Source organism: Falco biarmicus, chromosome 7 (genome assembly GCF_023638135.1).
Source record: "Falco biarmicus isolate bFalBia1 chromosome 7, bFalBia1.pri, whole genome shotgun sequence".
NCBI lineage: Eukaryota > Metazoa > Chordata > Aves > Falconiformes > Falconidae > Falco > Falco biarmicus.
In genome coordinates this window covers 48,121,616-48,148,162 of record NC_079294.1, presented here as the reverse complement: position 1 = coordinate 48,148,162, position 26,547 = coordinate 48,121,616, and the positions used below count along the sequence as shown (strand labels likewise).

General features: G+C 44.4%; 4 protein-coding genes and 1 non-coding gene across 19 annotated transcripts in view; 4 read left to right on the top strand and 1 right to left on the bottom strand.

The window, feature by feature from the left end:
- The window catches only part of TOGARAM1 (TOG array regulator of axonemal microtubules 1), a 45,044-nt gene extending 43,080 nt beyond the window's left edge, over positions 1–1,964 (top strand). For all 3 annotated transcript variants that reach the window (XM_056345045.1, XM_056345046.1, XM_056345044.1), the window contains exon 21: positions 1,421–1,964. In XM_056345045.1, coding sequence (XP_056201020.1) covers positions 1,421–1,674 — 254 coding nt within the window. In that variant the 3' untranslated portion in view covers positions 1,675–1,964. The remainder of the gene's footprint in view (positions 1–1,420) is intronic.
- Positions 1,965–2,374: 410 nt separating this feature from the next.
- On the top strand, positions 2,375–18,653 carry PRPF39 (pre-mRNA processing factor 39). Of its 9 annotated transcripts, none has more exons than XM_056345050.1 (14): positions 2,375–2,494; positions 5,593–5,956; positions 6,221–6,346; positions 6,987–7,105; positions 7,884–8,051; positions 8,829–8,994; positions 9,654–9,761; positions 11,906–12,070; positions 12,388–12,514; positions 12,608–12,876; positions 13,482–13,666; positions 15,031–15,105; positions 15,733–15,853; positions 17,811–18,653. In XM_056345050.1, the coding sequence occupies exons 2-14, from the start codon at positions 5,627–5,629 to the stop codon at positions 17,859–17,861; spliced, it is 2,010 nt and encodes a 669-aa protein (XP_056201025.1). In that variant the 5' UTR covers positions 2,375–2,494; positions 5,593–5,626; the 3' UTR covers positions 17,862–18,653. The 9 variants fall into 9 exon arrangements, with proteins under 9 accessions (XP_056201025.1, XP_056201026.1, XP_056201027.1 ...); XM_056345051.1 differs by having other exon boundaries at positions 2,423–2,508; XM_056345052.1 differs by lacking the exon at positions 2,375–2,494 and adding an exon at positions 3,768–3,830.
- On the top strand, positions 12,968–13,052 carry LOC130153326 (small nucleolar RNA SNORD127). Its single transcript, XR_008823330.1, has one exon. It is a non-coding gene; the product is annotated as a small nucleolar RNA SNORD127 (small nucleolar RNA).
- Positions 18,654–19,220: 567 nt separating the features above from the next.
- Positions 19,221–24,111, bottom strand: FKBP3 (FKBP prolyl isomerase 3). The gene is made up of 7 exons (XM_056345066.1): positions 23,950–24,111; positions 23,772–23,873; positions 23,586–23,696; positions 23,115–23,250; positions 22,054–22,121; positions 20,333–20,430; positions 19,221–19,463 (listed from the first exon to the last, which is right to left on the bottom strand). The coding sequence occupies exons 1-7, from the start codon at positions 24,061–24,063 to the stop codon at positions 19,409–19,411; spliced, it is 684 nt and encodes a 227-aa protein (XP_056201041.1). The 5' UTR covers positions 24,064–24,111; the 3' UTR covers positions 19,221–19,408.
- A 61-nt stretch (positions 24,112–24,172) lies between these two features.
- Positions 24,173–26,547, top strand: part of FANCM (FA complementation group M) — a 545,047-nt gene continuing 542,672 nt past the window's right edge. For all 5 annotated transcript variants that reach the window (XR_008822876.1, XM_056345041.1, XM_056345042.1 and 2 more), the window contains exons 1-2: positions 24,173–24,791; positions 25,479–25,651. Coding sequence is in view for 4 of the 5 variants with exons in the window: in XM_056345041.1 (XP_056201016.1) it covers positions 24,302–24,791; positions 25,479–25,651 (663 nt within the window). In the remaining variant the exon portion in view is untranslated. The remainder of the gene's footprint in view (positions 24,792–25,478; positions 25,652–26,547) is intronic.

Below are 26,547 nucleotides of genomic sequence, written 5' to 3'. Positions count from 1 at the left end.
ATTTTAAGGCTCTTGGTAACACATACTGGCATTCAGTCAAAGGAGACAAGCTGGCAAGCTGAGCTGCAGTCCACAAAGACAGCAGACTTCATAATGGTCATCTTCCTAAACTGGTGTCAAAAGCAGAAAGACCCATTTGCTTAAAAATTGAAGGCAAATTTTACTTAGATTTTATATATTTTTTTTAATAATGGGGATTATTACTAGCAGTGCTGAATTTTCTTTTGATGTTTTAAGTGAACAAGGCATGTCTTTATGGGCAATATGCTTGACCCACGCATGTTATTTGACTTACTTTCAGAGCAGCTGGGTGTGTAGTAGCTATGAAATTCAACTAAACATAATGGACAGTCTGTTCTTGAAACATTCCTAGATTTATGCTGTCTGAATGTGTTAGTCACCAACCTTTAAAGAATTCATCTCTTGCTGGCATTTTTGGGAGTAGTTTGTATATCAGAAGAGTCCATTTTAGCAAAAAGGCAAAAATTTGGAAAAGAAACACTTAATTCATGATGTAATTATCCAAGTAGGGGAAATGTTTCATCTTATATATATTTATAGTATAAGGCTACTTTGGTCCTGAAACTCAAATACTTACTGCCTGTTTTTGAGGTAGAGGGGAAATCGTGAAGTATTAGAAGTTACACAGTGCACTGTGAGAAATAAAGGTCCTTATGATAATCCAAACTAAAAAAATCTTAATTTCTTTTACTTGTTTTAATTTAATGGAAGATTGTAATTATCAGCAGTGTAAACTCCTGAGAGAGGATGAAAGGGGAATTTTTTGATTAGAGCGCTGATGCTATTCCAACAACAAGCTCATGTGTATAGCAAGCATTCCTTCATTAGTTGCCCTGAGAAGATGATTTAACATTAAGTGCTTTTTAACACCCCTCAAAGCAGGGTATTACTTCTGAACTGTATTTTTAAAATTAGAATAGGCCTGTAATCAGAATTGTACTGAAGTTGCTGTGCTGAAGTTAACAAGAAAGGTGGCCTTGAGCTATTCTTGAATCCTGAGACCAAGTAATTATGTTGTGCCAACAAGCCGTGGCTGTAACAAGCTACAGCTGCTGGGAAAGCAGGTGCAGGGCCAAGGAAGATAGGGACTGGTATGGGAAAATAGGGAGTAACAAACTACAAGGCTGAAGCACAGCAACACAATTAGCTACATGGATAGAATGCTTATTTTAGTCATGATAATTAGGGGTGTGAGAACCGCGCGTGTTTAGAGACTACTAACCAATTATATTTCTGCTTTACGAATGTGCATGTGTATCGGTTCTATATAAGTAGCGTTAGAAACTAATAAAGTTGAGCAAGATGCATAACTCATATTGAGCGTCTTCTTGACTCTGGCGAACCCTTCTTCCAACAAAAAAGTCTTAAAACACTGCTCAATCTATTATCTTTCTTGCAGATCTTGTTACGGAGTTATACCCACGGAAGCCTTGTGCTGTGGAGCAAAAAGTTCTCGTTGTCCTTTGGCACCTCCTGGGAAATATGACGAACAGTGGCTCTTTGCCTGGAGCAGTAGGAAATATCCGAACAGCCACAGCGAAATTATCAAAAGCACTTTTTGCACAGATGGGTCAAAGCCTGTTAACTCATGCTGCATCTCAGCCAGCACACATCAAGAAGAGTTTAGAAGAATTTTTGGAAATAGCAACCTAAAATAACTGTCTCTTGTGTGTGCATGAAAAATCACTCAACCAACTGGCCTGGGCAGAGGGACAGCTGTTTACATGGAGGCAGGCAGGCCCGTCCCCATGCTGCTGGCTGGCAGTGACAGCGTTCCTAGCATGGATGAGCTGCTGCGGGGACAACCGGCCGTGGGGACAGCCCGCCGAAGGAGGGCCAGGCGCTCCTGCTCGCCTGCACTTGTCTTTAGAAGTTAACAGCACAGCACCCAATTTGTAGTAACGGACGTCACGTTGTAATGAATAAAATACACTTACCATATAGTCATGTTTTGACTTGTCTTAGCATCTAAGCTATACGTTGATAAGTGGAGGAAAACCCTGGAGATAATTATACAGGGGTTTGTGTGGTATTTGTGAGAAATACGTATTTTTTTAACCCACTTACAGAGCTGTGCAGCATTAGCCGGTGACGTTGCCGGGGAACGTCCAGCTCCGGCAGCGCGCGGGGAAGCGCAGAGGAAACCAACGAACCTTTTCCTTTTCCCTCTTCCTTTTCCCCTTGGCGCCAGTAGCCGCCGGCCGCGGTGCCCCGTCCCCGTCCCTCCCGCTGCCGGTACTGTACGCGTTCTACACGAACCTGACGCGAACAAACGGATTTATTTCTGTAACGCCGCGGCCGCCGCCTGCCTGCCTGAGGAGGGAGGGCGGGGGGAGGGGGCGCCGCCATTTGGCGGGAGAGGGCGCGTGCTCCAGCGCCTGCGCGGTGCCCTGTGCGCAGGCGCAGCCCGCCCTTCCTGAGGCCTGGCGGCGGCGGGCGCGCAGCGGGCTGGCGGTCACCGGCCCCGCGGCAGGTACCGGGGCCGAGGTGGGGGCCGCCCTGGGGAGCACCGGCCCTCCGCGGGGCGAGGGGAGGGCTGCCGGGGCCCGGGGGCGGGAGAGGTGCCCCTCGGCCCGGGGAGAGCGGGGCCGGGCCGGGGCCTGGCGGGAGGCGGCGGCAGGCGGGGGGGGACTCGGCCGGGCCGGCAGCGGCGGCGGGCGGAGCGGGCTGGCTGTGCCTGAGGGAAGCTGCACGCCTGCCCTTGCATCGCCCCGCCGGCTCCTGCAGCCGGCTCCCGGCTAGCTGCTAGCGGGCGCCGGCGCAAACCAGCGTGCCCGTCCTTTTCACTTCATAGTGTAAATTTTGTTGTTAGGAAAAAAACTCTTTTATCTTTATTTTATGTGCTAGAATAGTCGCTAAATCTCTGAGCGAATACTACGCCAACTCAAAGCTTTACAGGACTTTACTGTTCATTGAATTACTGCTATGTTTTGGCCACCAAAACGCTGTTCTGTGGGCAGCGGCCGCGCAGGGCCCGGCCCGGGGAAGGGCCCGGCAGCTGCTTATCGGCGTTGTGCAACGGCGTCGGGAGAGCTGGGAGAGCCGGGAGGCGAGGCTTGAAATCCTTTGGTGCTGCCCGCTCGTATTTTTTCCTAGATGCCTTCCGTTAGTTCAGTATTTATAAACGCCAGTATTGTATGCAGTAAACGTTTAATGGAAGCAGGCTAAACAATATATGTTGACGTAAATGATTTAAAACTAGCGCATGTAGTTATCTGATATGCATATTATTTAGCCTGAGTCATGCGAAAACGCCAGGAACTTAGTTACTCTGTTACGTGGATTTCTGTACTTGATGTCTGTCAGCCTCATCTCAGCTGCCTTTGTAGCTCCGTGGATGGGATTGACGGGCGCTTGTTCGGTACCGGGCAGGGCTGATCATATCGGCTGTTTTAAAAGTCAACTGTAACCTCTGGTTACTGTGGGAGTCTGGGATGGGCCTTGGCTGCCTGGGGGTGGTTTAGACCAGCTTCTGTTGGTACTGAATTGTCAAATAGACTCTTAAGAGTGTGTTGAAAACCTTGTTGCAGAGGTTACCCGATACCGCTTCTCCCTCAAATCTGAAAACCACTGGGTTTGAGGGAGTTGGTTTTTTAGGCCGGAATACATCTGAATTGGCTAGAGGGGGAAAGCATCTGTCGAATGCCAGAATAAGTTTAGGTCATAAATTATTGCATGTTTAAAAACAGTTGCATTCATTTTCTCAAATTTTAGAGCTGTAAACTTCCTTTGAACTTTTTTTCAAGTGTTAGGGCTGCTGTTTGGATAACGCACTCCTCTTACACCTCGATTTTGTAATCTTTACAGAGGTAAGCTATGAATGGTAGCACTTACTTTTAATGATGCAGATGTCTTCTCTATGTTGCACTGGAAAAGACATAGTGATACTGCTGCGATATTAATTTCTTAACTTGCAAATTATGTTTCTTCTCAAAATCAGTACTGAAGACTCATCTCCAGCACTCACTGAAGAAGCTGGCTTTTGATGCAGGCTTTCTAGAGTGGGCCAGGATGTGGGCAAGAACTAGTTATTAATGAAATAAACTGCTTGTCTTACACAAGCATCCTCTTTTCCTATGGAACAAAAGCACTACAGTGCTTTGTGGAGTCACATCGTGTTTGTGTGACTTCTAAATGGCATGACCCATTCATTTTTTCTGAACGCTTACCATAAAAAGTTGCAAAATTATGAACTGTTTACCTTAAAGGAAAGAAATTGTGTTTACACTAATGCCAGATGTTGTATACAATGGAGAATAGAAATACTTTTAAAAACCTGTTATTAGAAAACTTACAGAGTAGACCATGTGGGCTTTCTAACGCTATGCCAAAGTTACTTGGCTTAGTGAACTCCTAGGAAAACATGAATTGTTATCTCACATGTTGAAGCAGCTGATATATATAAATACTTTTCCTTTCTGTCAAGAATTTCCCGCTCGCTAGATTATTGATGGTTGAGCTATGTGTTTGATGTGTTTATTGATGTGAAAACAAGTGATTTGTTTGTTCCATCTTCAGGATTTGAGTGGGAAAGAATTCTGGAGATACTGGGTGGGGTGGGCACTTTTTTTTTTTTTTTTTTTACATGCAAAACTTATTTGCCATCTCTGAGGAGAACTGAAGGGAAATAGTAATGACAGTTACTACAGTGCATGTGAGGATGATAGTCTCACACTGTTCTTCATCCAAAATAGATTTACAGCTAAGAGCTATTGTATTCGATGTGAGTGTTGTATTACCTAGAATCAGTTAGTCAGTAGGATCTAGGTTGTGTGTGGAGAAAGTTCTGTTGAGCGCCTTACAGCCAGGCTGCAGGCACTGATGGCCGAGATCAGTTGAGGCTGAGCAGCATGCAGCCAGGTGGGCTGGACTGGTGTTTGCAGAGGTGGGTAGAGCTGGGCAGAACTAGGCAGCAGCATTTGGCAGGAAGATCAAAATGAAGAGTAGGGGGAAGATGGGAGTCTGTCCTGAGGGTTAGGAGGAAGCACCTGGCCCACGAGTTTTGTGTGGGAGCGAGTGGCTACGTATAAGAGGCTATCCTAAACATTTTTGTTGCCCTCTGATGCTGGGTAGTTTACATAGACATCCTTGATACAGACTGAATCTAGTGCTGATAGTAACTCTTCTTTGCAAAGTTATCGCTTAAGCCGGCTCAGCTGGGCGTTGGGGGTACATTTTAACATGTATTTATTTTGCGAAGAAGTTATTGATTTGTACTAAATAGGAGAATTGGATAAATGTGAATGTAATTTTTTATTTGGAATAAACCGCTAGACTCGTGCAGGAAAAATATATTGGTTCACTTTTACACCTTGTTGGCTACTTGTGATAGTTTTTTAGAAAAAAACAGATGGGCTTTGACCCATCTGTGCAGTTTTTAAAACGTGTGACTGCTATTAACAGTTTATTAATTGTGAATAAGGGTCATGAGTGAAGCAGATATAATTGATGACAGTTTGTGGTGAAATACATGGGTGTCTGAAGCACTTGGAAGACTCTTAGCTGCTAATTCACACCCAAGTTCTACTTGGCGCTTTGCTACATGCATACTGAATCTTTTTATTTCCGCAGGATCTAGTACTACAAAACAGCAATAACCTCAGCTATGGAGAACACAGATAATACAGAGGAGGAGAAGCCGACTGTAAGCAATGAGAGCACAGACAATGGCACTGAAACGACAACAGAAGAACAGCATATGGACTTCAGTACGGAAATCATGAGCGTAACTGAGATGGAACAATCGCCTGATAGTTCCCCTGACTTGAATGAAGAGAATACACAGGAGAGTGAAATTCCAAATATTGAAAGTTTACAGACAACAGATATTGAGGCTTGCTTCCCTCCAGATTTTGACAAGTTCTGGAAAGTAGTAGAGGACAATCCCCAGGATTTCACAGGATGGGTATATCTCCTACAGTATGTAGAGCAGGAGGTTAGTACATGCCCCCTTTTCCCTTAGACTTCCAGAAATAAACAGAAAACCAAAGCAAGTCATAGATGTTCCAGTGACAAATCTAGAACTGTACATCAGGCTTTTGTAGATAACGTTTTAAGACAGTTGCCCTTGCCAGTGTTGTCATCACAGATCAGAACATAAACCCAGTGGTTTTCAAAGCAATATTAAAACAATAATTGTTTTTAAATTAAGTTATTTTCAAGGAGAGGATTCATTGCTTGTATTGTGTATTTCTTGCAGAACCACTTACCAGCTGCCAGGAAAGCATTTGACAGGTTTTTCACGCATTATCCATATTGCTATGGGTATTGGAAAAAGTATGCAGACCTTGAAAAGCGACATGACAACGTTAAACAGTCTGATGAGGTATGTAGGTAGCTGGGCACAGCTATTGCCGTTGGTCCTGTTAGCCAAATAATGACTAACCTACTGCAAGTCATTTGGCTGCCAGTACCTGCCATGTATGGTCAGGTTTGTAGGGATTTTGTTTGCACTTGTCACATCTGTGGCATTTGTAGCTAATGTTTTTTCTCTTTGTTGGCAGGTGCGTTAAACCTCTACAGTTTGTCAAGCTTTGCAGTGCAAGCCTCTGTATTACACTGCAGCTTAACAAGTAGGGCAGGGCTTTTCTGTCACTTACATTTATTACTCATTTTCAAAACAATATAGTTGGTTTGCTGGTCACAATTGCTACATCTTATTGCATTTTTGGTCAGACGCTGTCAATGATGCTCTAATGGGTCTGTGCCCTATGGTCTGTACCCCAAAGCCTGCCCACACAACCTGATCAGAATGCAGGGACCGCTGCGCTTTGAAGATCAAGACTCTGCACGTGGAGATCAGAACATTGCCATGTTCTATCCAACCTCCACCCAAATGGTAATGGTAGATTATTTAAACAAAATTCCAGTAATTAGTATTTCTAAGGTTCACCGGATAACACAGTGTTGCCTCTCTATTAGGACGCCATTAAGTATTTGAAGTACAGTTCACGTTCTCTTCATAGGTTTATCGCAGAGGGCTTCAGGCAATTCCTCTTAGTGTTGATCTTTGGATACATTATATAAACTTCTTAAAGGAGACCTTGGACCCTGCTGATCCTGAAACTAACAGTACTATTCGAGGGTAAGTTGGAAGCAGACTAAGTGATAGCAAGAAGCCAGTACATACAGTTACATAGCCATGTGGTGGGATTAATATGTTTAAGCTAAGGGGCAAGCTAGTAACAGCCTGCAGTTACTTTAAGGAGTTTTAAGAGATGATAAAGCCAAATTCCAGGAGAAGGGGTAGACGATACGGTGTGGTACAGGGGTCAAAAGTTGTGACTTGAGAGCGTTAGTCCAGATGTTAGGAAATACTTAGCGCAGCACTGGAACAGATTCCCCATAGAATTTTTGAAATATAATTCCTTGGAGGTTTTCAGGGTATGGCTAGGTTGCATCTGACCTCATCTGTTGCTGGTCGTGGTCCTGGTTAGAGGTTGGACTAAAGTTTGATCCAAAACCTTAACTGAATTTTAACTGAAGCAGCTTCTAGCTGCGTGATTGATGTATAGCTTTTGTGTGTCAAACTGCTGAAGTAATAACTGTTCTAGAATCTTTACAATATAGAAGTAGTAGTGGTTGCATATGTCCTTAGTATCTTGCACTGCTGCAAGTGGCTTTTTCTGTTGCCTTTATTTGTTCTGTTGTGGTAGTGCTGAAGGAAAAAAAGTGGGCAAACTTCCTGAATTTGTAGAGATCTTGCTACAGATATCTAGAAAATACTTTGAAGAATTTAAGTAATGAATGTAAGTGTTGCAAGTAAATGAGGATGCTTATAATTTTTAAGTAAGAGCCAGAACTTTTCTTCCTTGTTCTGTCATCGCATTCAGAAACACCGATAAAATTATTTCATTTTTCAGAGCCTATGAACATGCGGTCTTAGCTGCTGGGACAGACTTCCGATCTGACAGACTATGGGAAATGTACATAAACTGGGAAAATGAGCAGGGAAACCTAAGGGAAGTTACATCCATCTATGACCGCATCCTTGGAATTCCAACGCAGCTCTACAGTCATCACTTTCAGAGGTAAAGAGAAAACAAAAGGTTTAGTTAATGCTATGAATTGCTTAATATATGCTAACCTAAATCTGTAAATGTAAAAATGTTCACTCAGAACAAGAACTTGAAATAGTTTTATATGCTTGTTTACTTATTTTTGTACTCACACAGTTTTGACTGCTTGTTTTAAAGTACTGATAACACGTTTTAGGAATTTGATTTTAGACAAATTCACAAATTCTGCTGAGGAATAAAGGAAGGCCTTGAAATGGTGAGGAAGAAAAGAGGATGTCTTAGAAAAATCAGAATGAGCAGTTTTAACCTTTAATTCTTTGTGTAACGCTCACATGTGGAGAAGCACTGATTTAATTGGCTAAAGAGAAATACTTGGTTGAGTTTTAGGTAGTAGAGTTCTGCATTAATATGGAGCGGTTGAGGGAACCAGAAACCTTAAATTGTGCACCGTTCTTTCCCCATAATTTCTACAGGTCTTCTGGTCTTGGAAATAAGGTATCATCTTCTGAAACTGATCTTGTCCTTTGTCATCAGTTTTACGTGGCAAGTGGTCTGTCTTTGCCACTGAAGTTCATTGTCCTTTCATTTCTCTCTGAAATGTGAAGCTTTTAAAGTCTGATAGATAGCAGAAGTTGCATTTTTTTGTTTGTTGTCAGAAGTTGTGTTTTCAGTGTTGCTCTAGATCAATAAAGTAATGCAGAACCCTGCTAGGATTTATTATTGTTCTCTGGTTAGGCAGCGTGTTGCAACATGAAACATGAAATTTATGTTGTTTCCAACTATTCTTAGGTTTAAAGAACATATACAGAACAACTTGCCTCGAGACTTCCTGACTACTGAGCAGTTTGTCCAGCTGCGCAGAGAACTGGCATCTGTGAACGGCCATAGTGGGGAGGATGCACAACCTGGAGATGACCTGCCCTCTGGCACTGAAGATATAACTGACCCTGCCAAGGTACGTACACAGATGATGTTTGTCAATGTTTCTTGCCTTACTTTATGGCTGAAGGCAACTTCATTTACGGACAATTCAATGTATCTGTAGCTGAGGTGTTCCCATAGTTCTCTTGCATATCACTGCTCTTTGGCTCATGTGCTAATGGCTTTTGTCAAACAGGACATACGTTTCCAGTGTTTTCATAGGTAATAAAGAAATGGAGTTAAAAAACAAAAAGGAAAGAAGAGATGCACAGAACTTTAAGAATGAGTATTAATTATTCCAGGTTAACAGATTAAGGACTGTGTTCTAAGAAAGCTCTTAGACACAGCAGTGGTCTGTGCAGATGGGTAGCCTTCACAGGCACATGAGACTTGGAGCTGTCCAAGAGAATTGCTGACTGTAAAAGCATAGACATGCAGAAGCCAGGTTTGACTTGGATCCAGATTCATGTTTAATCTCAATCATTTTTAGCATAAGAGCAAAACTTCAGATAGAAGACGAGTTCAGCTCTATTGTGCTAAGGGCCAAGGCACCATCAGGGCAGTGCCCCATCAGGGTAATATTTAATACATCTGTGATAATTTTAATTCATGCATATTACTGTCATCATAAGATGCATTTACAAAGGTGATGCAGTGTCTACCTGTGTTACATTTTTTAAAATTACATTTTAGCTAATCACTGAGATAGAAAACATGAGGCATAGAATCATTGAGATTCATCAAGAAATGTTTAACCACAATGAACATGAAGTCAGTAAGAGGTGGACGTTTGAAGAAGCGGTAAGTTTGTTTTTTTCTACGTAAGGCAGCATGCGCGCGAGTTTTGAACGTAAGACTGGGAGCTAGGAAATTTGAGTAACAGTTAGGCCTTACAATTTAAACCATTGTGGGGCTTTAAACAAAGATAAATTTCACTTCTGTGCCATTTTTCTTGTGAAAAGGCAATTTCTGAGATCAACTCTGTCATCTGATGATTTAGAAATCTTTGAGGAGTATTTGGAGAGAGGCAAGATTAGTTACTAAGCAGTCTTTAAATTACGTGCGTGAAATGCTTTGTCAGTTTATACTGCCTTATGCATCTGAGGTGTTGCAAAGTAATAGGAGGGAGAATGTTCCTTTAACTGGAAAGATAAGCCTATCCTAAAAGGAGAATGAAATCTGTATGGTTTTGTATTTTTATGCACTCAAATCTGAAGTCAGTTAACTTTTGTTTTCCAAAAGTAGCCTTCATAACATGCAGCTACTAGATGTAACTTATTAAAAGTTGTGTCACTGAAGATAAAGAACTTTTTCTGTGTAGAATTAAGTTTGGTTACTTTTGAAAAAGCAACCTGAGTTGTTAATTCTTGGTCTTTCCAGGTAAATACCATGTTGCATACCATGGTTCTTGTTTTAAATGTACTTTCAAAAAAGAAAGTACATTGTATTAAACAGTGGGGACAGATTTTTGGAGACCTCTTATGTGGTGTCAGAACTGTTACGTTGTTTTATTGCATGTTACTGGACTAGGCCAGATCCCTTGTAAGGCAAAGGAACTTGAAAACATAGTATGTGGCCAGTCCTAGTGCCATAGACTGGAGCATGGTCTTGCTGGGGTGAGTTCCTCATTCTGTTACACAGCAGCCTGAAGTGCCAGTGCGAGCACTACATGTCACAGGCTCACTTTGTACCAGTTACCTGGCGCAGAAGGAGGCAGACTGTGCAGTGTGTCCCTAGGGTAGGTGAGGCTGAAATCTGCTGATGTCTTATGGAAAGCAGTGTCAGTATAGGTACTCCTGGCTCAGGAAAGCTTAAGCTGCAAATCATTGAAACTTGGAAGAATGCTAAAACTGTGGACATGCTGCAGAAAATGTGTGAGAAACAGGGTGTCGTCTCTTGCTCCTGGCCAGAATCAATACTTTTCCTACCAAGAGAGTATATCTGCTATGTAGATACCAATGTGCTGGATCTATGAGGATTTAAAATACAAAGTTAGACGTGTTTGTAACGGACAGAAGTGAGGCAGATGAGCAACAGGTGTCACATAAGTGATGGAGACTGCTTAGACCTGTTTTACTGTTGTTTTAGCAGGAGCAAACACTCCTCTGAATTTGCCAAAATGGAAAAAGAGTTTTGGGTTCCATAGTAGTGTTCATTGAGAAGCAGGAAGGGGGTGGTTGGCTTTCAATTTCAGGTGGCCCTGAAGAACTGAATGTTACTCCTTAATTTTTGTAAGTTCTTTCTATGTATCTGTATCTGAGATGGAATTGCAGTGCAGGAGAGAAATAATGAAGTAAAATTCAGGATGAAGGGGAGAAGAAGCAAAAGATCTCTGGAAGGGTGCTTTGCTACATTCAGTTCTAAGCAATGTTTAAATTTTCTGTGCTGACAAAACTCTGGCTCACCCAGCTCCTCTTGTAGTCATCAGTAAGAATGCACTCTCGCTAGCTCTTGGAATAGTCATCTTAGTGTAAATATTTCCTATGAAGTTCATTTCAATGCTGTATTGTTCCTTGTCATGTTTCTCAACCAAATCTTGAATTTAATTTGTAGAATATACGCTAGTACGACAGTAAATACTTCAGTTAGATGTATGTATGGCAACAGTGTTCATTGGTTTTTATAGTGGTGTTGGTACATTGTGACTGCAGGTTTGATAGGGCTTTAACTGCATTGAGTTCCTTCCCAGCTTCTGTAAACACTTGCACTTAAAAAGCTTTCTAGAAAATCAAGTTACTAACCTAGAATTTAATTGTCAGCAAAATCTCTTGATCAGTACTTGGGTAACCCCAGCAGACTTACTTGAATAGATAATGACGTGTATCAGTTCTGAAGTCCTGTTATTTAAATGGCATTGCTTGAGTGTTGTGTGGCTGTTTGGGGTTTTTTAAGCAGCGTGGTGGTATGCTTATTAGTGATTGGTTGACGTACTGTGACTCTTGCAGATAAAGAGGCCTTACTTTCATGTAAAACCTCTGGAGAAAATTCAGCTGAAAAACTGGAAAGAGTACTTAGAGTTTGAGATAGAAAATGGCACTCATGAACGAGTTGTGGTCCTCTTTGAAAGATGTGTTATTTCATGTGCCCTCTATGAGGACTTCTGGATTAAGGTAAGGGAAGTGGTTTACCACCTATCTCCTGCCAATTGCATACATTGATCTAGTGACTAACCTTTTGTACTCTTGTGGAATGTTGTTCATATATAACTATATCTGTTGCATTAGGAGATGGTCTGCTTGCAACCAGATTTGACTGCTGCATATGCCAACTTCGTTGCCTCTCTACGTCCTTCCTTACAGAAACTAGTCTAGTGGTTCAATAAAGGTGCTGAATGGGTTTAAACAAAAGAATTTTATCGTTCTGTCATGTTTTTAAAGACAAATACAAGCTTTAAATTTTTCAATCTCTGCTCTGTTTTCAACTATAGTATGCCAAATACATGGAGAATCATAGTATTGAAGGCGTGAGGCATGTCTACAGCAGGGCTTGCACAATACATCTTCCTAAGAAACCAATGGTTCACATGCTGTGGGCTGCCTTTGAGGAACAGCAGGGTAAGAGCAATGTTAGTTTTTGCTGGGCGGGATTCTGGTTTTAAGAGGCTGTTGGATGTCTCATATCTTAAAGCATCTTCACCGGTGTTTTAGGCAACATCGATGAAGCAAGAAGAATCTTGAAAACATTTGAAGAGTGTATTCTAGGGCTAGCAATGATTCGCTTGCGAAGAGTAAGCTTAGAACGCAGACATGGAAACATGGAAGATGCTGAACACCTGCTTGAAGATGCTGTTAGGAATGCCAAATCAATTAGTGAATCGTCATTTTATGCCATCAAATTAGCTCGACACCTCTTCAAAGTACAGAAAAATCTTCCAAAGGCAAGAAAAGTGCTGTCAGAAGCCATAGAAATTGACAAAGTATGTGTTCCCTCTTCGCTGTATTTAACAAAAACAAACAAAAAAAATCCTGGCATTTTTCTCTCTTTCTGAACCTTTTTTTTAAAAAATATGGCAACAATGATGACAGGAGTTGTAACTGTATGTAATGTTTGTTACTACATGGAGACAGCAGTCCCTCTAAACTGATGTTGCCGTATTAGCAGCTTGCAAATCAGGACGTTTGTGATTTTTTTTTCTTTAGAAGCACAATGTGCTTCATACCTTTGTTTTTCCTTTTTCAAATCTTAACTATTATAGGCATGTTCACATCTCAAGGCAAGCCAAATTGATTGTATAGGTAGTACTTGTAGATCATTCTGTATAACCACAGTATTTGGCACTCCAAGTACTATTAGCTTGCTTCTAGCGAAGTGTTACATCTGTTTTTGTAGTGTTAGACTGTTTCTAATCTATTTGTGAAAAAAACAGGTTAAAGATGACAAATGTAAAAAGAAAATCTTTTTCTTGACTATTCTGGCATATATTTATGATGTAAACGTTCTAGTATGCATCTGGTAGACATACATTTGGTGTTAAATACCCAGCATGACAGATGTACAACTTCTAATACATCTTTTGTACAGGAAAATACGAAACTGTATCTCAACTTACTTGAAATGGAATACAGTGGCGATCTCAAGCAAAATGAAGAAAACATCTTGAGCTGTTTTGATAAAGCTGTCAATGGCGCATTGTCTATAAAAATGAGGATTACGTTTTCTCAGCGAAAAGTGGAATTTCTTGAAGATTTTGGTTCTGATGTGAACAAGTAAGATGTAATCTGTGCAAATGGCCACAACAGGGTCACCAAAAGAGTGCTTGTAGAAGTTGTAGGGAAGGGGTAGGGTTAGCGGCATCTATTGAATTGTTTCTTCTGTGCCATCAGTTCTTTGTTGAGGGATAGCTGCTTTTCTAAACCAAATTGTTGTTTTTAAATAGGAATCTCTTCTCAGAAAATTATGCCTTTTTTTTCTGAAATACCTAACACCTGATAGAGAAAAATTGTGTGGCCCATAACTTCTTCCTGTAGTTTTCTCTTGCTAACCCTTAAAAGGAGGATGTTCCTCAGAGAGAACATGAAGTGTTTTGTGACACAGGTATCATTTGATGCTCTGTACACTGTGAGCGACTGCTTGAGGTTTCCAAAACCACATAAATTTGATTTTTCTACATTCAGAAGTACTAACAATGCTGTACGCGTATGTGGGAGGATCAGATATTAAAGTGCCACTTTCTGATTAAATACTAGATATACTTTTTCAGTCTTAGTTCTGTATTGTAAAACAAGCTCTTTTTATGCTCATTTTGCAGCTAGATAACTTGGACGGACTAACGTTGAGTTAGTTTTTCTGCTTTATATGCTGTTAACAGTAGCTGTCCTTAATTTCTGCTGACTCTGACCATTCTAACTTGCGTGTCAGCCAAGCATTGCAAGTTTGGATCCCAGATACACTAAGCAAAGTGAAGTTTTCAGTTTCCAAATAATACTAGAGCGTAAAACAAGTCCAAGAAACTTTTCACCAAGAGCAATATTGACAGAAGCAGCAGTTTTCATGTGATACCTTGTAAACTGGTATGCAGCAGATGAAATGATACTTTGCTATTTGTGGGAATTTTAGCTAGGGCTCTTCTGTGCTGCATTTAATACACTTTTCTTCCCATGCTGTTTGGGAAAAGGCCATAGGTGCTACTTTGGAATTGTAGTAATTTTGTATAATACTAATTCCAATATTAAAAAGTGTTGATTCCTAAATATCAATGCTGCTCTCAATGGCATCAGCACACAGCTGGGGGAGTGCAGTCACTGGAAGGAGCAGCTGTATCACAAACAAGGTTTAGAAAACTTATTTCTAAAGGAACTTTATAAAAACTGCATGAAGTATTGAGCAAGGTAGGAATTTCTGAGCTAACTGAAAATTCTTTGCTATGTGTCGTGGAATCAAATTAAGGGTTTTTGGCCTTCCTGCCTTCATGATGGATCACTTACTAAAATTTGATTATGATTGAGTTCGGCTTAGAATGTTTTTTGTATTTTTACAGTTTCAAGTAGACAATTTACAATGGTTGGGCATGTGTTTAAAACGTTTACATGAAAATGGTGAGCAAAGCTTTATTTCTTTTTGTCTCCTTCAGGCTTCTCGATGCCTATGATGAACATCAAGCTCTTCTAAAGGAGCAGGATTCTTTAAAAAGGAGAGCAGAGAACGGGTAGGAAGTCTGTTCACCTGAGGGTATAAACTGCCTTGGTAGCTAATGCAGTACGGGGTACCTGGAACACATGCTACACAGGACTATAGCTGATACAAAGCACTTTGGAAATGCTTTTAAAATAGTTCAGAGAAGAATCTCAGAGACTTTTTTATTTTTTCTTTAGTCTGTGAATATATATACACATCTTTTTTTTTTTTTTTTTTTGGCTTTAAGCCTACTGCTTGCAAGAAGAAAATCACTGGTTCTTTAATCACATTAAAGCGTATACTGAATAGGGCTGTACTGTTGGCGTAAATATTTGGAAAGAGATTTATTGGAAAATAACTTTTGGAATTAAGTTTCACAGAAAGGCTAAACAGTAGTGGTAAAAATAACTTAATCTTTAAGCAGAGACACGCTTCTGCTGTCTCAGTTTGAGCACCCGAACAATTTAAAACCCAGACTATTGTTCTGAAGCACAATATACTACTGTCTTTCTCTCTCTAAATCAAATGCTGTTATCCTGTTTGGACAGGGCACCAAGTTAGAAAGTATTACTTCACCTTACCCACTACATTTCTCACACAAACACATGCTCAGAGTTTAATCTAAGGTACCGTTGATAAGCATGTATTAACTTCACAGGTCGGAGGAGCCAGATGAAAAGAAAATGCTCACAGATGACCCAACTTTGGCATCAGCACAGATGATGGATGGCGACATGCAAGTCAATCAGGCAGCATATAACTACAACGCCTGGTACCAGGTTGGGTGTAGGCTTTGTTTGCTTCCTTTAACATGCACAATTCTCAGTATTTATACATTGTGGTTTTCCCTGTGACTTTATCTGTGGCTCAGTGTCAGTTAGCAAGGACAGCGTGGAGTAAAAACTTAGCTCCTGTTCCTGTTGATACCTCTTTGGCCTGTTGTGCAAGTGTAAAATATGTCTTTCTGTGGAGCGAGGTGAGCAGTTTGCGGACTAGCTCTTCACGTGAAGGGATGTGCGGCAGCAGTTAAGAATATTGGTGGCTAAGGGCAATACACCTGTTGTGTGCTGAAACATTTAGCCCAGGAGGCTCACTTTGGGATGCCGATTTACTGCGCGTTTTGATATTTACTTGCTCCAACTAGTAGTTGCTGTAACATCCCGGTATGGGTTCTGCATCGGGACATTTGTGTGCAAAATCTGTCTGTTGGGTAGCTTGTCTTCTGGGACTATTCTTGCACGGCATTTCGTTTGGTCCCCTGTAGGGGCTTCAAGAGTGAGTCAGTAATACTATACCTTGGTTTTCTCTTCTTGCTGGTGGCAGCAGCAACCTCCAGCACGTGCTCTGCTTGCTTCTAGACTGAGAGTCCATTTTGTGTTCTGCCTTGTCTGAGGGGCAGGCTGTAAAGTCACAGCTTCAAAACTTGCCTTCCTGTAGGAGATCAGTGCTGGGGAAAGTGGGCACTGCTGGTGTCCCTCCGCTGGGACAGGAGTGATGTGCAGGCTTGGAATGCTTGTTCTTCTGAGCTACCAGTCAGGGAGGGTCCAGCTGAAACTTTTGCAGAAGCCGTTCAATGGGAACTGCTATTGAGAGTGCAAGGAGCCTACCGCTCCAGCGAGAGCAGTGTTTGCAGACAAGGCTGTTGTCTGACTGGTTCAGGGTTGCCCACATCAAGGTCAAGTGTTATTTCCAAAGTCAGGTGGTGCAAGGTGTCTCGCCCAGCGTGGGGAAACTGCTCAGCTCTACGCCAGGAAAAATGCCGCAAGTTTTCAAACACAGAAGGTAGGAATAGCAGGCTTACGGTGTTGATGTAGAGCTCCGTCCTGTGGTTGGCATGGTAACTCCATTGCTGTTTGCCATCTGTGTACTCCACAATCTGATTGAGAGCAGCAGAGAGAAACCCTTTCAGAGGGAATGGGGGCATTTGGGATACCCCAAGAACCTTCTGCTGCTGAATACCTGCTTTGGCTCAGCTGGGGTTGTTGGGGTATGGCTGCTCGTAGTAAGACCACGGAAACTGCCTCAGTGCTGGTCTCTGCTAGCTGCAGACTGGGGGATTCAGAGGGAGAGGTGCTGGGGCGGTTCAGCTGCATGCCCTGGCTCTCCTGCCTTGTGGCATGTGCTGTCGTAGTGGACATGGAGCTGGAACACAAAGCACACTTCCTCACCTTCTGCTCCCTCCCTATTTCCTTCCTTTTATGAGACTGTGTTGCAAGGGAGGTGACAGGGAGCCGCCAGAGCAGGTACCAGAGAAGGGATCTGAGGGGCACGAGTGAACCTCTGACCTTCCTAAACTGGAAGATGTAGCACATGCATGTTCATTAAGTAACTAAAAGTAAAGCAGACAACAGTGCCAGCTTCTGTGCTGTGCCATGGTGCAAACCTGACCCTGCACTTGCAGCTGAACCATGCTTCAGCTTTCCCTCCCTCATAAAGCGGATCTTTAGGGCGGTTCGGAGTTCCCAGGCTCACACTGCAGAACCGCACCCTCGCTTGTTCCACTCTCTGCATTGGGCGAGATACAGGCTGCCCGCAAAGGCTGGTAATGGGGTGCTGAAACCCCCGACATCATGGGTGTGACGTGGGCTGTCAGTGCTGGCGTGGCCACACAGAGCCCTTGGTTACAGAGGGGTGTAACTCATCTGTGCCTCTCTGGAGCCATAGCTGGCTTGTTAGCAGGCACTCCTCGTGGAGCACGGCATCATCACTTACTCATGTTCTTTTCTTTGTTTCTAGTACAATTACCAGAACGCATGGAATTATGGACAGTATTATCATGCAACTTGATCTGAAGAATGAGTGAAGTTCACTGTGCTGCAGTTTCAACAAAGATGGAATAAAAAAAAATATATTTTTTTAAATTAGGGATGTGAAAGAACTGTTGTAATACCTGCTTTTTGGTCTTTTGCATGTGAAAATGAGCTGATGTTCACAGGGTATGTGTGAAGCAAGATTTGTGTGCTGGTAACTGATAAATGGTATCTGTACAATTCTAGTTTACCATAAATGCATTTTGTTTTTTAATGCCCTGCACTAATTTATGGAGATATCTGAAGATTTTTTTTCAGTCTCTTAATGATTCCATAGACTTAATAGGTAAAGCCGCAGGGGTTTTGGTTCGGGTTGGTTTTTTTTTTCCCTGAAGCTGTTCTTCTGACTGGTGTTGGCCGTCGCAGGAAACAAGCAGGTGGGGATGGCTGCCAGCACGGGAGCCAGGCTGTCTTCTCCCGCCTGCTCTGCTCTCCAACCAACTGTCACGACTTGCTCCTATCATGACATCCTCTCTGTGCCCAGTGAGCAAATCCCAGGCCGCTTTGTTTATGTTGCTACGAATGAAACTCTTCAGATTACAGTGGCAGCCTTTGCGAGCTGCAATACGGATTTTCTATTCTATGTGGGGGTCAAAAATTAAAATGCAGTGCAAAATGATGTTGCATTCTTTTTTAAAAAAGCACAAACTGTGTTTGGGATGATGATTTTTGTATTTAGAGTTTTTCATGTACACAGTGTGAGCAAACTTTTTTCATTTTGATCAAAGTGATCATTCCCATTTTTGTAATAAAAGCAAGGAATTCAGTAGTCCTCTGAGCTTTCTTGGATTGCCTCATTCAAGCCAGCAGTAAGAATGGCAGAGTTGCAGTTCAACACCTGATTTATTGAAACAAACTTCTGTGGCTGCAGCGCAGAGCACCTCGGGGCAGTTGTGGGGGCGTGGTTCCCTTCTACAAGGGGGTGGACATTGTGCCTGACACTTCTATAAAACACCTTTAAAGGAGAAATGGGGCGGATTTTTTTTCCCTAATTCAGCAAAGCTTAGAATATAAATGTAAATTTTCCTTCTCTACCCCTCTGCTAGTATTTTAGGTTAAATAAAATTGTGGGGTGAGTGCTCCTGTAAGACTCAGCAGCTGCACAGAAGATAAAGCTGAAAGGGAAGTACCTGGCTGGAGACTTGAGCTAGGGGTGCAGCACATGCTCTCCAGTATAAAAGAGATCGCTCGATACTGCAAAGGATAATAAAAGCAGCTGGGGCAGTTTCAGGATAGGGCTAGTTCTTTAAGTGTTCGCTGGAGATGTAGACAATTCTTCCCCCCTAGTAAAAGAAAGAACCTTGGAGATGAGCATACACAGAAAAAGTGAAGTCACTTGCATGTATAAACTATGTTTTCTTTAGTGGTGTGTTACTGTACAGCAGTCGGGAGCAGGGAAACAAACTTGGTTTCAGTACAAGGCCACGGTTGTAACTATATCCTGAAGTTACAAGAGCAAAACTGCATTGTCAGAAGCTTTCTTGATCATAAATGGATTCCCAGCAGCAAAGGAAATGCTTAATTTCATTCAATATCCACCAATTCCACTTCAAAGAAAAGTTTTGCATTTGGTGGAATCCTGTTCAAACATGTTAAGGAAGCTTAAAAAACCCCTCCAAGCCAAGACCCCACCCCAGCAGACGAATCGGTGTTAAGTGACTCGCCACCTGCTCTCCCATTCCTCCTGTGGCAGTTTTGTATTTCACTGGCCCATTTTAACATCTTGGATTTAGTGCAAAACCACAGCTGCTGCCTAATGTGAGCTGTCGGGAGGCAGTTGGTACCAGTTCTGTGGATACACCTGCCTCTCATCCTTCCCACTCCTCTGAGGTGAGCAGCTGCATCTGTCTTACCTGAACTGCCTCCATTTCTGGGACACAGTCACTGCTCTCCCTCTGGGAGGAGGATGGGCTGTCCTGCTGCACTACAGAGGGAAGAAGAATGTCTGGACAGTGCTTTAAATTACCATGACATAGGAGTCCAGTGAGAGAGAACAATCCTCCCTCCTGAAGCACAAGTCAAAAAGAAACAGAACTGCCTAAGGTGCTCTGCAGGGTCACCGCTCAATCCCATATTCCGGCTGTATCCCGGAACTGGTTCTCGCCAAGGTTTAACTGCTGTCCCCGCAGTCACCCCTCCTCCCACCACACTGGTGAGCATCCCTGTTGGTGCTGCGAGAATAAGCGCTTGGAAGCAGCCAGAATAAAAATGCAGGCAGAAAGTAGCAAGTTCTCCACCGCAGTACTCCCTGCAGTTCTTTTTTCTTCAAGACAAATGGGCAATTGCATCTATCCGCTAAGTTCACATAATTTTTCTATGCTGTTAATGTTCTAAGCCTGCTGTAAGTAACCAGTGAGCGCTCCCCCCTGCTATACCCCTGCCCATAAAGCACTTTGTTCCCCCCAGCACTTCCAGTTACTGAATGAGCAAGTGGCTGTGGAAGGATACTTGGCATCCGGCTGCCCTTTCTTGCCGTATGCCCACTCGGGTTCAATTTCCAGTTGAGCCTTCTCTCCTTTACTCATTGTCAAGAGAGCTTCATCCCACTAAAAAAAAAACAAACACACACACCCACAAAAAAAACCAAACTGAACTCAAACAAGGAAAGAACACATCAGCCTAACCAGCACCTCAAAAAATGTACATTTCATACGCTGTTCCCATTTGCTCCTGTGATGCTGGTGTAATACCACATCACCCTCCAGCGGGCTTGCCCCCCCCCCCCCCCCCCCCCCCCAGCGGGTGCTGTGATGTAGCTTCAGATCCCTTTTATTTGTGGAAACACTCCCCCTTGGCCAATGTTCCCTGCTCCCACGTTAGCCTGGACTGTGCTTCACAGTGCAGATCGTGCTTTGATGTTGTGATGATACTCAGGAACCAATAAAGTACCGTGCTTGTTTCTAAGTATTCAGTCTCAGAACACATTTCACAGCGGACCACCGCACACACGCTACCAGGAGGTTTCTCTCTCTGCCCCGTGTCTCCCCACCATTCTGCAGTACCAACGGACTAGTGTTTGTTTAAGGCTAATGCCCGAGGGCTAATTTTATTTCAGTGCTTGTCCCTCTTCAAGACCCTCTCGTGTGGCCCAAAGCCAGTATTCGTTTAGCACCGTATCAACATTCCACAAAGAACAGCTGCTGCTCTGTCCTGTAGCTGCTTAAGGAAGCTACCTGGCACCCACACAAGCGCAGCAGCGCTGCGCCAAGAGACTAAAGAAAAACCCAGGCAACTGCTGCTTCTGCAGTACTGGCCACAAGCCCAGGGATGCTTTCCCCATCCCATTCCCAACCCCATCACTGCTGAAGGCCTTTCTCCTGCACAGCAGCAGCATGGTAGATTATGCTGGGTGGGGTTTGTTTTGATTTTTAAAGTCAGGTAAGCGTAAGATCCTTCTTGCATTCCTACTTTGCGCAGCTGGCCACCAATTTCAGCACTGGCTCAGCAGCAGTGAGGTAAGAGTTAAGCACCTCGTTGGCTTTGCACACAAGCTGTATCTCCCAGGCACACCAAGTTCACAGCAGGGTCTGACTTCCAAGACGTAAGCTAACAGATGGGCGTGCAGAATCATTCTTCTACCTAGCGCTCTTAGTCCACCTAGATACTCCCCTGGCACAGCTTCTACCTGTGCTGCTTCAGCACTCGGCAGTCGACACAGCAGAAGAGTTAACAGCATCAAAACTGCAACTTGGTTCAGTGCACAGCAGCACTGGGAATTTGGAGTTTCAGCATCCCGCTCAGAGTTAACAGATGAACCGATCTACACACCAAGAGGCACCAAGGCCAATACAAAAAAGCTGAAGAGAGAAAACAATCTTCTGACAGACTAAAGCACAGAGTGCATACTATGAGCGACGGAGCTCCAGGAACCCGATAACCTTGTCTACTGTGCAAAGCACTAGACAGACAGGCGCAAGAGGCTGCACCTGTCCCAAGGAACACGTAGTTGTTACACTGTTTTCCACACTTAATGAGAGGAATTACACTGCAGATGGATTCACGCATCCATAGAGAATAATTATTACATCCACAGGATGTAAATGCTTTCAACTTGCCTTTTTACTGCCACCAGAATAAAACCAGCAGCTCAAAATTTGCACCCCAGTCATAAATCTGGCGGAACGAAAACTCTTTTCGGATTCTGAGGGAGTAATTAATGGTTTACTTACACCTCTGATTACTTTTCCTACGCCAACTTTGAAACTTAAAGGTTTTGCTGCTTTTTTCTTCTTTGAACCTGAAAGACAGTTTGATGTTCATTTGCTTTAACATGACACCAGCTCATACCACACTTCCATCTACAGTTACTATTATGATCATGCTCTATATAAGTATCTTTTCTTATATTATTTTTAGCCCTCTATCAGATTTTTAGGGGAAAATTTAGTGCTGTACACTGAAAATGTTGTGAAATGTTGCACCAAGAGCTAAAGTGGATCAGCATCTTTCAGACACTGATGCAGTGGACCTCAAAGACTTATTTCTGAATTACTAAAATTGACAGTACAAGTTGTAAACACATTAGCAAAGTGAAAATAGTTAACACAGAATGCACATCATACAACAAGTACAACGACTCACAGACAGTATTCCAGTGACAGCCCTGCTGTTCCTCTCAATGTCAGGCATCACTACTGGAAAAGCATTTCTAGCACTACAGAATTTCATACACCCAAATTCTCTGATTGAGAAACTGTCACAAAAATAGCAGCAGACTTCTCCACAGTGGATGTGGTACCCCAGACTATTTCACATCACTCTCATTCCAGGGCCTCCATGTTTAAGGTTTTATTACAGACGTACACCAAGAGGTGTCCATCTAGAGAAGCTAACTACACTGTTGGTGCTCAACTTCCATAGATAAGGGAAGCTTCCAGAGCGGGAACCATCCTTTCTCCAAAGCAATTTCAGCACAGATTAAATCCCCTCATTTCACATTATCTATGGCCCGGAGAATGCTGAACGTGAGGTCTGGCAAGACGCAGCAGTGTCACTTGACACCAGCCAGTCCTAAAATACTGCATTACCTCACGGAAAATCAGGTTTCCAGAGCAGGCTGCAGGGACACCCTCAGTCAGCTCAACCAGACGATGGCAAAAGCAGTTTGTCAGGACTCCCGCCATGCATACCTTCCAGAAGCAAATGCCTTCCCAAGGCTGCTTAATGAGTCCAGCTAATTTCCCCTACGTGCATTTGCAACAAGATGCCAAACGTATATACATGACCTTACTTGTTTGAATATTGGTATCGAAGACAGTTCCATCCTGTAGCTTTCCCGTATACCAGCAGTGAACGGTGTCTCCTTTCTTCGGAAAGTTGGTTTTATCACCCTTCTTTAAAATTGACTTTGTATACTTTGGTGGCCCCTAAGTTTTTAAAAACAGAGTTATGAGTGCTGCACGAACTAGCCTCAGCCCAGCTACATTTGAGATCCAACAACCACTTAGTTCAAGGCACCAAATGAGCGCGCTAGCGGACAGCACGTTCACGTGTTATTGCAGGGCTGCAATACTTGGGGAAAATGTAGCCGCGTCGCAGCTTTCAGCGCAGGCTGAAGCTTTGGGGGATGCATTAGTGACGGGCCCTGCGCACGCTACAGACGCCGCGCGAGGTGCGGGCGCGGTACCAGCACCGGCCCACGGCTGTCACAGGCTTCTGAAGACGCGACCGGCCAGCAGCGCGAGGCCGGGGTGCCACCGACCTCCTCCACGGCCTCCTCGGGCTTCGCCGCCGCCTTCCCTTTGGCCTCCTCCGCCTTAGCGGGCTTCGCCTTCTCCGCCGCCTTGTCCGCGCCGTCCGTGCCCTTGAACCGCTGCGGGGAGGAGGAGGGGCGGCCGTCAATGGCGGCCCGATCCCGGCCCCCACCCCGCGACCCCCGGCCCCGCACCTGCGTGTGGAAAAGCTGCGTGTAGGCCGCGATGAGCTGCTCCTTATTCGCCGTCTTCGCCACGTTCTTCACCTGCCCCAGCAGCTTGTACTCCGCCAGGAACTGCAAGACACGCCGGTGAGCGGCGGCGGGACCCCCGCCACCCCCCCCGCCCCGAGCCAGCCCTTCCCGCCCGCACCGCCTGCGCTGCGTGCTCCTGGAGGAACTTGATGATATCCTTCTTGGGCAGCGCCTCGCTCCGCAGCTCCTCAGCCGTCCAGGGCTGTGCCGGAGCCGCCGCCGCCGCCGCCATTTTCCCGCCCGCCGCCGCCTCCCCCTCACGCACCGCCCAGCCTTCCCGTCGGCCCCGCGGGAGCCGCCGCACGGGACGAGGGGTGGGACGGGGATCGGCACCGCCCCAAAGCCGCGGCTCCCGCGGGGCTTTCAAGCGGCGGCGGCGGCGCTGGGACAAAATGGAGGGCGGTGCGGGGCGGCGGGTGGTGCCGCAGGGCGGGCGGGAGCGGCGCGGCGCGGCGGCGCCCTGAGGGGGGATGAGCGGCGGGCGGCAGCGCACTTTGCCTCAGCTCTGGCGGGCGGCGGGCGGGGAGGCGCCGGAGGGGGCGAGGAAGATGGAGGAGGCGGCAGAGGAAGAAGAAGCAGACGACGACCTGCTGTTGGCGGCAGCCGCGGCGGCGGCGGAGGGCCCGAGCCCGGCTGAGGGCTCCTGCGCGGCGGCGGCGGGCCCGGCACAGGGCTTCTGCGCGGCGTTGGGATCCATTTGGATCTACCCCACGAACTACCCGGTGCGCGACTACCAGGTGCGCATGGCCCGCGCCGCCCTGCTGGGCAACACGCTGGTCTGCCTGCCCACCGGGCTGGGCAAAACCTTCGTAGCCGCCGTCGTCATGTACAACTTCTACCGCTGGTTCCCCGGCGGCAAGGTGCTTTTCCTCGCCCCCACCAAGCCGCTGGTGGCTCAGCAGATGGAGGCCTGCGTCCGCGTCATGGGCATCCCGGCCCGGCACATGGCCGAGATGACAGGTAGGGCCGGGAGCCGCCGGCACCGCGGGGCTTGGCTTGGAGGCGAGGACAAGCGAGGTGTAACGCTACAGTGTGCGTGTGGGGGGGGAGGGGGGGAAGGGCGGAAAAAGGCCGTTTTTAGGACAAGAAGGTTTTTAAGGCGTTAACTCCAGCTTCTGTAATCGCTGCAACCCCAGGTCACCACCGTCAGGGTGGCGGCGTTCTGGGCTCCCCTGCCCAGCCGCGGGGCTCACGGCGCTGCTGATCTCTGCGCAGAGAGCTCCCTGCCTGTGAAACTTAACACTAAGAATAATGGCTTTTTTTTCTTCTTCTTTCTTTAAATATGCAAACCCTGCGAACTGCAGTTTATTGCTTACTGCAGTAGTAGCCTTAATGACTGAATCCCTAACTTGTTTTTAAGTGTGGGTGCCTAGGTGGCGGCTTGAGCTTTCTGGCCTTATTTTACACGGTTCTGGATTTAGTGTTTTAATGCAAAAAAAAAAAAAAAAATCTTCCTAGCCATTGCATTGACTTTTTTTTTTTTTTTTCCTGAAAATGGGACAGGCGTCAAGGTGTGCGCTAGTTTAAAAGGCACTTATTTGCCAAAGCTGGTATGTGCCTGCCAGCCCCGTCGGCCTCCTGCTGTCACTGCCAGGTCAGCTTGTTCTCAGCAGAACCGTTTGCTAATGTTACTTCTTTAATTTCCAGGGGGAACCCAAGCTCTCAGTCGGAGAGAACTGTGGACTACCAAGAGAGTCTTTTTCCTTACGCCTCAAATAATGGTCAATGATCTTTCTCGTGGGACATGTCCTGCCGTAGAGATTAAATGTTTAGTTATTGATGAAGCCCACAAAGCCCTTGGAAACCACGCCTACTGTCAGGTAATGCTGGATTCACCCCACTCTTGTCTCAAGATTACAAAAAACCTCCCCCAGAATCACTCACGGGGTCTTAATAAAGTGTCACTGTCATCACTGCTGGAGGAAGGTTCTCCATTAGGTCCTTAGCTTTGTTTGAAACAGATCAAACAGTCCTCTGTGTCGTCAGTGCCTTGTTTTTAAGTAATACCTGTATTAGAACTTCGTAAGGTGAGGTGAGAGTTTTTCTACTGTATGAATAAAATTGCAATTTTTGTTTCAACTGATGTTTTTGACTGGAGCAATCTAACAAAAAAGAAAGTCACTATGCTGTTTTTCAGACATATTTGTATTTGCAGGTGTACTCCGGTGTGTTTGTGCTATGTTGGAATAGCTCCTCAGTGGGGGGAGGCATTTTTCGGGTTTTTTTTTCCCAAGAAAAAATGTGTGCTTTTTTGGTAAAGTTCTTTATTTTAGAAATTCTGAATTCATTTTAATTTTTAAAATAGGGGTTTGTATTGGTTAGCAAAGACTTTGTTGCATACTGTGACTTAATCTCATAGTAATAGGTGACCTAATAGAAAGTTAGTTTTATATACTGGAGAAATTAAATATATGTGGAGTTATGTATAGTTGCTTACTAGGCCTCTTTAAAGGAAAGTGGGTGTTCTTTGGTGTTTGTCTGGCTTGGCATGCTGGAAAAGAGACAGTAGCTTGGCAAGTTAAGACAGTGTATGTTGGTTTGCCAGTGTCGCAGTTTTCTTTTATCATTTATCAGAACTATATCCACTTTGTTTTCAAAGGACTTCAGTTTATGCATTACTTTATTTCAAAATTCTGTATAAAAATATTTTCTTAAAATATTTTGCTATTAGTGAATCACCCAGTAACACAGAGCCAAGACTTGCATTCATTAGCTT